Source organism: Girardinichthys multiradiatus, chromosome 24 (genome assembly GCF_021462225.1).
Source record: "Girardinichthys multiradiatus isolate DD_20200921_A chromosome 24, DD_fGirMul_XY1, whole genome shotgun sequence".
Classification (NCBI taxonomy): domain Eukaryota; kingdom Metazoa; phylum Chordata; class Actinopteri; order Cyprinodontiformes; family Goodeidae; genus Girardinichthys; species Girardinichthys multiradiatus.
The window spans coordinates 11,686,252-11,697,713 of NC_061816.1; the positions used below are offsets into that span (position 1 = coordinate 11,686,252).

The 11,462-nt window shown below is 40.0% G+C and overlaps 1 protein-coding gene across 2 annotated transcripts; it reads left to right on the forward strand.

Moving 5' to 3' along the window:
- The first annotated feature begins 1,657 nt into the window (after positions 1-1,657).
- mrpl39 (mitochondrial ribosomal protein L39) lies at positions 1,658-10,813 on the forward strand. 2 transcript variants are annotated; one of them, XM_047355540.1, is made up of 10 exons: positions 1,658-1,836; positions 3,255-3,461; positions 3,559-3,698; positions 3,788-3,887; positions 5,050-5,117; positions 5,305-5,417; positions 5,506-5,571; positions 5,650-5,803; positions 6,835-6,882; positions 10,205-10,640. In XM_047355540.1, exons 1-10 carry the CDS (start codon positions 1,800-1,802, stop codon positions 10,220-10,222), a joined length of 951 nt encoding a protein of 316 aa, XP_047211496.1. In that variant the 5' UTR covers positions 1,658-1,799; the 3' UTR covers positions 10,223-10,640. The 2 variants fall into 2 exon arrangements, with proteins under 2 accessions (XP_047211496.1, XP_047211495.1); XM_047355539.1 differs by lacking the exon at positions 10,205-10,640 and adding an exon at positions 10,666-10,813 and having other exon boundaries at positions 1,659-1,836.
- Positions 10,814-11,462: the final 649 nt, after the last annotated feature.

Sequence of the window (11,462 nt, forward strand, 5' to 3'; positions counted from 1 at the left end):
TATTATTTAGTTTATATATAAATGATTTACCAGCTGTATGCCCTTCTGATGCTATATGTTAGCTATATGCACATGATATAGTAATCTGTGAAAAATGTGAAAAATAAAGAAATAGCTGCAGAGAAACTGTCAACATAAATGTTGCCAGTTTGTCAGTGGCTAAAAAAATTCTAATCTTCATCTCAATGTAAATGAAACAGTTTGGATGTTCTTTTTTAAGTACAAAACTAAGGAACCAGATCCAGTTATTACAGTGGATGGACAAGTTGGTCCCAGGTGAGTCAGACCACATTACAACCAATACAAAGGCTCTATAAGCAGAAGTTGAGGACTTTGGATAAACAAATCTAATTCATATCATCACTGCAAAATAATGTATTACATACGCATGACTTTTTGAGTTGGGAAAACATGATAATTTATTCAGCCGTCATATTTGTATACAGAGTCTTTCTCGGGTTATCTCCATCACCGCTAAAGGACTTTATCCAACTACATTTATGATCAAACATAACTACAAGAGCAGTCAGTAGGGGAGACTGTAAAAAACCATTAAGGTAAAGTTCTTTCAGTCAGTTGACATATTGTCATATTCTGTTACATCATCGAACTGTTTCAGGAAGTCACTTAAGCAATGGTTATTAGATAGCCAAAATTGTACTCATGTTTCGAATAAATTTTAAATGAACTGTTTTATGTGTTTTATATTTTATGGATGTGACTTGTTTTTACTTTTATAATAAAAGTTTACCATAAATTACACTGCTTTTAGCTAGTCATGTATATTATTATGCATGTTAATTATAATTTTTTTAATCCCTTGCGTCAACCTGCTGGGGCACTACTGATGTAAATTAGCCTCTCTGGCATATTTATGTGATGTAATTCATGTTGATTAATATGCATTGTCCCCTTTATGAAAAATAAATGAATATAAATCTTTATGCTTTTTTGACATCTAAGAATACGCCTACACCATATTCTTTACTATCTATAGCAGATGGATTTAAAAAAAAAAAAAATCCATTAGTTGTTCTTCCAATGTTTCAAATCTGTGCTGTTGCTTACAGAGTATATTGTTTTTTGTAATTAAATTATTAAGTTGAAAATTTTCCATACATTTTTAGAAAACTGATAACAAAGAAATGAGTGTGTTGTTACATGGGTCATGACCTATATGCTGCTTTATATATTTCTACTACTTTAGCAAGTATTATATTATTAGGAAATGTACCATTTCTAAGAAGCAGGTTACAAATCTGTGGAATGGATGTCACCCTAATAACTAACCCTATATATAATTTATATATCAGTAATATACAGTACATTTGACCATTTGCATGTTAATTGAATTCGAGTTTGTTGATTATTTTTCGTTTGACTGAATCCAGAACATCTAAGATTTGTTTTTCATTGTCCAACTCCCCTCTTAAACGTTAGATTTTATATGATAGTTGTTTGATATAGTGCCAAAACTTTACATTAGCTATGGTAGGCATATGTAGAAACACACGGTAGTTATTCAAAGTGGAAAAGCTGAAATTCAGGATGTGAGCAAGATGTCCATGAATTGGTGGCAACAGTGACACCTGGTGTCAGGAAGTGGAACCGCGGTTTAGTCTGAATTCCACACGGAACGTTCAGCTTCCGTTTCACAGCGGACATAAATATGAGGTGCACATCTCTTATGCATGGCGTCCTTCAACCATAGGTGTTTCTAGCTAGACATTTAATTGTTTACTGTTTTATATTATTTTTAAATCTATTTCTGTTTATTATTTGTATTAATAGTCATTACAATGGTGACAAGGACCGTGTGTCAAGTTTTTCAGAGACGTAAGTAGCTGTTAGCATGAGAACATGTAGCAGGAGAGTGTGGGGACGTTAGTTTTAAAAGTTTAATAACGAGAAATGGTAAATATAGAAGACCTATAGAAAGCTTGCTTAATGTAAAAAAGAAAACTCATTGCTGATACATGGTATGACCTTAGTTGTAACAGGAGCTACATCTAAATCGAGGCTGTACGTTTCTTATTCGAGTATATTCTTTTAAACAATAATAACAGAAATGTCTTCTTATTAAATCCCTCACCGTTCAGCAACAATATTTAAATCTGACTTCAATTGTATGGAGTACACAGAATATGTCACGACGTGATTTATCAAAGATAAATGCAGGAAGCACACCCTTGCTGCTTTCATAGAGACAATAGAGAGACGTTAAATTACAATTTACAGTTCATTTAGAACACACAATAAATGTATGTTTTTTCATTCAAAACGCTTGTTTATTGAGGTATGTAAATTATCTCTTGTTGGATTAATAGAAAAAATAATCGCTAATTACACACACATATATATATATATATATATATATATAAAAGACATGCCAAACATGGCAGCAAATCAACAACAAAACGATTTAAAGACAAAATAATTTAGTGATGCAGAAACAAACATTTGCAATGAACTGAAGCAAAGCTAGAAGGAAGAGTGGGCCAAAATTCCAACATAACGATGTGAACATCTGATAAAAGTCAGACAGAAAACCTGCTGAACACTAATGCTGCTGGATCCTTGGGTGTACTTACTTTTCACTCACATATTTTCTATTTAGGCATTTTACGTTATAAAACATCCTCCACATGACAGGGTGGAGGATGTTTTATTAGGTAATTATTTGGGGTGCACCGATCAACCAGCCGGGCGGTGATTGGCTGATACTTACATGTGAAACCGGACTTTTCTACCTCCACAAAGGTCTGAAAATCACCCACTGTCCCTGTTTGCTCTGCTGTGAGAGAGGGCTGACTGACAGACCCGCTCACCAGGTCTCGTCTGCATGTACACGGTTCACTGTTGACAACACAAGATTGGAACACTGAAGGTGTGTTGGGACCTTATGACACCTGACAGTGTCAGATATAAAGAAAATCGGTATCTGAAAAAATCGGAATCGGCAGGTCAGGCTTTTTAAAGATCGGTGATCGGGCAGGAAACTGCAAACGGTGCTATCCTAGCAATTCTTGTGTATTTTTGAAGACTTGAGGAAAGATTTCAATAGTTTTAGAACCTGGTAAAGAACAGAGCACTTTTATTATGTACTGAAACGTAAAGCCATAAAGTTTTAGTTTCTTTTCGGGTTGAGAGAATTAAAAAAAAATGTTTTATTTCGTAGATTTAATTGATGGTATCTTCTTCTTCTTCTCCCTGTATATCTCCTTTCTGTTTAAATCATCTTGTTCCACTTTCAGGCTTTGCATCCACTGCCGCAGCTCTGCGTCCATCAACCGCAGAGGTGCGCAGTCAGCGTAATGCCGTCTTCTCCAGAGAGCAGGCCAGGCAGAGGGCTCTGTACCCCCGCATCGAGAAGATCGAGGTATCCATGATGGGGCCAGGCCTTGACGGCACGCTCCTGATCATGAACAAAGGAATGTCCACTCCACTGAGCTGCGCCAGACGTAAGGCTCTAGGGAGGACCAGACTCTAAACCTAATTATAAAACAACCTGGACTCCCAAAATCATTTTATTTTTAATTGTTTGTGTGGTTTCCTCAGATCTGACTGAGCACCACATGAGCAACTCGGCGTTGGCGATTGTGGATGGAGAACCGTGGCCCCTCCACCAGCCCCTCACCCATTCCTGTACCCTCACTCTGCTCACGTTCAAAGACAGCGACCCAAGTCTCGTCAATCAGGTACATCAAAAACAACAAAAAGGCAATTTTCTGGAATGGAAGTTGGTTTAGAAACGTCTTGGGTATTAATGTGTCCCTCTACCCTTCAGGCTTACTGGCGCTCCTGCGCTGCCCTGCTTGGACAGGTTCTGGAGACGGCATTTAAGGATGATTACACTGTGGAGCTGCTCAGCCTGCCAGAAGTGCCAGGTAGTCGAACATCTTAACCCTGACCTGTAATTGCAGGGTGGAGGAGTTCAAGAAATGTCTGCTTGAAGCAAACCTTTTCAGTACACATATATGCAATACTGAAATGTTTTGTTTTGGGTGTATGTCCTACACAAGCATAAAGAAGACTGCTGACTCAACAGTTGTTCTGCAGACAATGATTGACACTCTTCATAAGGAGGATAAGGCACAAAAGGTTATTGCTAAACAAGCAGGCTGGTCGGAGTGCTGTCCTCCATGAATATTAATGGAAAGTTGAGTGGGAGGAAAAAGTGGGGAAAATAAAGGCGCAAAGGAAATATGGTTAACTGCAGCTTTGAGAGGGTTGTACAGCAAAGCCCATTCAAGAGTTTGGGGGAGATTTACTGCAGATGGTGACTGAGCCCCCAGAACCACCACATTGGGTTTCGCCTAATGACGTGAGCTAAAACTGTCTCATTCCTTGTGTCAAGCGAGTCGTGAACCAGAGACATCAGAAGCATCTTACCTAGGCTAAGGCGAAAAAGAACTTGATTGTTGCTTAGCCCAAAGTCAACGCCTCTCAGATAAAAGTAAAGTTATTTCATTTAGAAATCAATGTCCCAGAGTCTGGAGGAAGAGTGGAGAGGCACAGAATCCACGTTTCTTGACATCCAGAGTGAAGTTTCCACAGTCAGTGATGGTTTGAGGTGCCATGTCATCTACTGGTGTTGGTCTACTGTGTTTTCTGAAGTCCACAGTCAAGGCAGCCATCTATTATTTTAAAGACTTCATTCTTCCTTCTGGTGACAAGATTTGTAGAGATGCTGATTCCATTTTTCAGCAGGATTTGGTACCAGCCTACGTTGCCATAGGTACCAATGCTGGTTCCATGACTGTGGTGTTACTGTTCTTGTTTGACCAGCAGACTGACCTGGCCTGAACCCAATAGATTATTGTCAAGAAGAAGATGAGAGACAAAACCGGGTAGTCACTAGAGTGACTAAAGGCTGCTATCAAAGCAACCTGGCCTTCCATTGCACCTCAGCAGAACCACAGGCTCGTTACTGTAAAGTACATGGACGTACTTTTTAGGCCAACATTTCTGTATCAAAAATAATTTTTTATGGATATTACTTTGAAATGCCAGTTATTTACAGTAGGTCCTTTTTGTAACTTCCTGCAGTAACTTCAGGGGCGTTCTGCTGCGATGTCGTCTTCGACCCTCGGCTGGACTCATGGACCACCTCTGAGGTAATTAGAGTTAAAACAGAACCATCTTGAAAACAAAACGTGTTTCCTGACAGTTTCTGTGTAAGATGTTGGTGGCTGGTACCGTTAGGGTTCACCCTGCAGAACAGCATGGGTTTAGGGGTTTGTAGATGTATATGGAACACACCTGTGGGAGTTTTTCTGAATTTATGTGGTTGTCTCTTTGCAGGAGTCTCTACGCTCTTTAACCCAAGGGGCCCAGCAGCTGATCCATCAGAACTTGGTTTGGGAGCCTCTGGAGGTGGCACCCTCTGTGGCGCTGGAGGTTTTCTCACATAGCAGGTACAGTTTTATCTGACCCATACAGGTTTTTCTTAGGTTACCTCGTGGATCCATGTGTGTAATTTATGACTTTTTTTCTGTCTCTCAGCTGTAAACAGGAAGAAGTAGAACAGAAAGCATCACACAGTCCTAAAGGCACCGTTATGCTCTATAGGTGACATTATTATTATTATTATTATTATTATAATTACTATTATTGTTATTTGGCCAACCATCTGTCCATTGTTTTTAGATGTGGTGATCATGTGCTGCTGAGTGGGGGCCCCCTGGTGGCCAGAACGGGCCTGTGCTCCCAGTATGAGGTGACAGCTCTCCACAGCCTGGGAAAGGGCCCCTGGGGTCACCACCGCAGAGCTCAGGGTCTCTCTCTACCTCTGCAGCTACAGGTATGGTTGAGCAGTATGACAATGTAATTTCAAATGGGTTATTTTCTGGCACTTTTAAGGCTTTTAAATGTGCCACATGCATTTGTTTTTTAGTTTTTAATTAGTTAACTGGAAAAAGATTAGATATGACTTTAAATTATTGACTAATTTAAATAAATATAATCCTGTTTAAAGAAGCTTTGTTCATGTGGAATGAAAATATAGGTATTAATGCAAATAGTGTCGTTATTTTTGATGTATAAGATTATTTTACTTATTTTTTACTTATTCAGAAATTTACATTATTGACGTTTTAAAACCTGTCCTGGCATGGAGGGTGTAAAAGTTCCCTCTTTAACCAGGAGAGGGCGTTATGTGTACGCTGTACTTAATGAATTAGAAGTAGCTTCTGTCCATTCTCCACCTCTTTCCTTCACTAGTTGCTTTCTCTCCTCCCTTCTTGCTAACTTCCTTCCCTTCTTTGATTTCTCATTCCTCTCCTCACTATTTCCTTCCTTTTCCCTCCCTTCTCTCATCCTGTCCACCATTTGTTCCCTTTTATCCATCCATCTATTATCCGTTCATCCTTTCATATATCCATCTGCCTCTTTCCTTACTTCCTTCCTTTCTTCCTTGTGTCCATCCTTGCTTCCTTTCCTGCCTTGTGTCCACCGTTGCTTCCTTCCTTGCTTGTTTCCTTCCTTCCTTCCTTTTTTTCCTTCCTTCCCTTTCCTTTCCTTCTTTAATTACTCCATCCGTCCATCTTCCTCTGTAGTTTTTACAGGTTTCATATTTAAAGTATGACTTCTATAGAACATTTTTAGTGAGATTTTTATTTGCCTGGAGAAGTCTGGATTTTTAGGAATCCTGCCTTTACCATTTTTGGATGTGTTCACAAAATACCATAAAACTATAGTTTGACTTGGGTTTTAGTCAAAACACAAAAACCTCAGCTGGTTTAAAGCAGTACATCTCAGTTGCAGTTGCATGGATATGTGCTTTTTCTTTGTGCACATGTGCCTGCATGTCACGTTTCTGCTTTCTTTCTGCAGGCTCATCACACAGTCTGGAGGAGACTGAGGCAACGGGCAGAGAAACTGGTAAGGACAATAACATCTTAATTTTCCACCTCAGACAGCCACAACATCAAAGCTGCAGCGCTGAAGCCAGCTGACAGGAGCCTCTTAGTGTTTTAGAGGTTGCTGGACTCGTGTCCATGCTGCAGGCCAGTCCAACCAACTGCCCGCTTCACATTTAGCCAGCTCCCTGGCTGCAACTATCACCTCAGATGTTGGGAAGCAGCCAGAGGTTTGGGATTTACCACTGCTATTTTCATTGCATTTGTTATTATGCTGGCAACATTAGAGGAAATGCATCGTGGGCTGTAATCTTAAGAAAACAGCAGGTCCCATCCTGCTGGTAAAGGACTTGGTGAGCACAACATCAAAAACACAGACATTAACTGGAGATCCAAGGGAAAAAGTATTTTCAAACCTCGCCAAGTTTAGTCCTGCCAGTGGGTGGAGATTTGGACTGATGGAAAGTACAATCTGCTCTGTTTGCAAGCAGCTTGTTTAGTACACAGTTAGGAAAAGGATCAAGCATTATATAATTTGATTTCCAGGTCTGGATAAGAATAGAAAAACAAAATTAGAGAATGGAAAATGTTTTATTTTCAGACTTCATTTTCTATTCCAGTCTAAATGTTGTCTTTACTTTCATGTGCTTTTATGTTCCTTCCCTTTCTTCCTTGCATCCTTTTATCTTTCTTGTATGAAAACATCCTTGAGTTATTTTTTTTCTTTCTGTGTGTCCCTTCCTTCCTTCCTTCCTGCCTTCCTTCCTTCCTTCCTTCTATTTTATATTTTGAAATGTATAAGTGAGAATTGTCTGGAAGAGTCTGTAATCTATACGTGAGAAATGTGTTGGTCCCAATCCGGCTGAGATTCTGCAACTTTAAAGTAGGCTAAACAATCATTTATTGTGGATCCATGTTGGCAAAGTAGGTTTTTTATTTTGCTGCAGTCATCCTGGCGTCAGCGATCGCCTAATTTAAAGAAGAAGAAAAAAGATGTTCATTTATAGAAACACTTAACTTGGCAGCTGGTGACGTCGTGTGCTGCATGGCCTACATTTTCCTGGAAAGACTTTGACGAGCACAGGCTGAGCCACGCCGACCCGCTGCAGAAACGTTTGCACTCTGTTGTCTGCTGTATTAACACCTGAGTCTAATATATGCGGGTCTCGGTGTGATGTGTGCAGACGGCGCCGTCCTGATTGTCCTTTGTGTCCCATATGCTAACAAAGCAGAAATGTCACCAATCAACGGCAGAGTTAGGACCTCCTGTGAAGGACTTTTTTTCCACAGCGTAAGGAGCTGTTACCAAAAAATATGGGTTTTTGTTTGTTTGTTTACAGATAAAAACCCAGTGCAACTGGATTAGTAAATGGAGTCCTCCTGTGTTTGATTTTAAAGTCATATTTTTTATTTTATTGTATTTATTTTTGTGTTTTTTCTTTGGATCTTTGTGCTTGAAGTCTTAACCTGATGGCCAGACCTTCTCCTTCAGTATTTTCTGCTTGATACCAGAATTCAGGCTCCATCAATTACAGCAATCCGTCCAGGTCCGAAAGCAGTAAAGGAGTCCCAGACCATCACAGTACCACTACCGTGCTGGACTATCAGTCAGATGTAGCGGGACTTTCACCGTCCTAAAGGTTCCACAATCCACAGAATTACAGAAGTCTTTAGGATCATGAAAATATTTTTGGCCTTTGGTTTTTTTCGATTAGCAGCGGGTTTGGGTTTGGGTTTGGAACTCTCCCATGGATGTCATTTCTGCCCAGTCTCTTTCTTACTGACCTTAACAGAGACACATAAACCTGTAGTGCTTTCCATGTTGTTCTGGGTTCTTCTCTGGATGTGTCCATAAATGTGGTTTTGGAATAAATATGTTTATCATGGAGCCTTGCGTTCTATCACTGGTTATGAAGCCCTTACTCACCACTGTCTTCTGTGTACCGTGTTGACTGCTCTATTTAGCCATAGATCCATCAGCAGGTTCTCTTCTCTCTAGGTTGCACAATTAACTATTTTGTTGAATTTTTTTATTTCCTGAGGCCCAAATTGTTTCGCTCCTTCAATTATTGGTCCCACTTGATCAAAAACACGCAGATTTCTCCAAAGTCAAGGCAAGTTTTTGGTATCGCACCACAGGATTACATAAAAAGTACAACAACATGAGATGCTGACAGAGAAAAGAACTGATGAAATTAGAAAAATGTACTCAATAAAAAGCTAAGTTATGACAGAAATGTTAAAGCAGTTTTTGGACTTTATGGAAAAGCTGCAGGAAACTGTTCAGGTTTTCAGACAGGTGGCTCCAGAGTGCTTTGGCCTTTTGCAGCTGCTGCCTTGCAGGTTTTTTTTATTAATCTTTCTGACACTTTACATCAATTATATTAGTTCTTGAAAATGTTTGCAAGGATTCCTGTTTGATGTGAGGCAATCGTCCTGAGATGGTTGTGCTCTGCTTCCTTAAACCTTAATTCTGTTTTCCAAGTAGACTCTTCCATCAGTCGAAGGAGAGACAATTTCAACACGTGATTTTTGATTGAGATGTAATTTTATTTATAGCCATCTGGTGCCTTTCAGTTTTTCAGAAGAATTTAATCACGGCTTTCATTTCCTCTTGGCTAAAACAGCAGTTTAGTTTGACACCTGTTCAATTTATGCGACATTATGGCATTAGCAGGCCCACATGAACAGTGATCAAGGAAGGTTTTGTATAAATCAGCCGCTCCTTCAGCGTTAATCTCCTCTTATTGCTGCTCTCCTGGGATCCCTCTAGGTTTTGATCTCGGATATTTAGGTCTTAATGACAAGACCCAAAGAAATTTGATTATTATATTAGTTGAAACATTGACTTTTGGTTCTGGTATTGGCTGAATTTTCTGGCTATTATTGGGAAATGGTTTCACCATCTCTAATGCTGGGGCCTTTTCTCTGGGTTTTGGTTTGTTGGTTCTTTTTTGAATACGTTTTGCCACTGCTACCTGTATTTTGAAACTGTTTAGAGCTGCTAGATGTTGTTTTTCTCATCATGCTCTAAAGCTGTCTTAAAATTCTCACTTATGCCATGAATTTTGGGTCGATTGTAAACAAAGTGAGAAAGGATGTGTTTCCTTAAAATGGCTGTGCATCTTTTGTTCATTAGAGCTAACGGTGAAAAATCTTTTGTTTTTTGTCTGATCAGACAGGAAGTATTGACAAGTTTAGGCGGGAACCTTGTTGCCATTTATGAAAACACACACCTGCCTTTCTTTATTGGCATGTTCTATTGTCTTTCCCACATTGAAGAGTGGCACCTCACACTGCAGTGAAATGTGATTATTTATATAACTGTTGCATTTATTTTATAGGATCATTGGAGGCGCTAAAAATTATGGCAGCTGTGATTTTGTAAGAATTATTTCCATCTACTAAATAAATGCTACTAGTTTTAGTTCTTCTTGTTGCACACAAATGTGCTGTAATATTGTGATGTATTTATTTCAAACTCTGTGGTGGTTTTTATATTTTGAAATTTGAAGGGTGAATGCGTTGTCCACCTCGTGCATGTGCCAGCACACAGAGCACGGCAGAGACGGTTCAAAAAGAGCAGAAGGCGTGGGCGGATGCGTTTCGTGAGCCGGCTGCAGGCAGCAGGGAGGCATGTCCCCTGTCTGCCTCCAGCTGGCGCTCCAAACACTGCCGCCCACACTGCAAACGAGCATCACGACCCCACATCCGTCCAACAATGTTGCTTCGGACATTTAGCCATTTCTACAGCTTAATAAAAAAAAACTGTTTTGTAAATAAATGATCTCCCCTTGTTCTGCAGGTAGATGTGCCAGAACCTGAAGCAGTGACCCCGTCCTCTCCTGCTGAGTCGGCTCAGCCTCCAACAAACCAGTAATCACCTTCCACATGATTCAAACTCTCAACCGTGTATCACATTTGTTCAATAAATGCTAAAAATTGGCAACAAATCTGTTTTACTTGTGTTTGGCTTCTGAAAAATGAAAGTGGGGTACTTGCAGCTCATCGGGTTGTAAACAGATGAACCAAAATGGATAACGTGACATATGTGCAAGGCTCTGCTTTACAACAAAGGCTGTGTGTCTGTACTGGCAGCTGTTGTGTGTATCAGTGGTCAAACAGGTGGCTCCTGACCCTCTGAGTGTGTCTGGCAAGCCTCAGGACTGCAAACATGAGGTGGTGTCCTCTTACTTGTTTTCCTCAAGATTCCCATGACGAATAAGACTCAACACTTCTGTCAAAGGTGCTTCATCTTTGTCGGGAAATCCCGTTGATAATAAATCTGCATCTGAAGTAATCGTCTACATTTATTCCACAGAACAGTAGACATCTATGCCGCAGCTGTTGCCGTCACTCAGGCACACACTGACTCGGAGACACACCCTGGGACATGTGCTGCAGACTTTAAGCCCAGTCGCAGCACCAGCACCAGCTGAGATGTTTGAACGTGTGCCCCGAATGCCTCGCTGCTGCAATGCACGAGAGCCGTGTAGGAATGCCTGCTACTTGAATCCCATATGGAATAATGGACTTAACCAGACTTTAAAGTGTTTATAGTGTCCTTTTAAATGAAAGTAGAGTGGTGTTTTCAAGCTTTAG

Excerpts from the sequence above, each read along its gene's own strand:
- mrpl39 (XM_047355539.1), top strand. The coding sequence starts at position 1,800 with ATGGTGACAAGGACCGTGTGTCAAGTTTTTCAGAGAC. Across the intron at positions 3,888-5,049 it reads CAGCCTGCCAGAAGTGCCAG|TAACTTCAGGGGCGTTCTGC; the intron begins GTAGTCGAACAT and ends AACTTCCTGCAG. Across the intron at positions 6,883-10,665 it reads GGCAACGGGCAGAGAAACTG|GTAGATGTGCCAGAACCTGA; the intron begins GTAAGGACAATA and ends CTTGTTCTGCAG.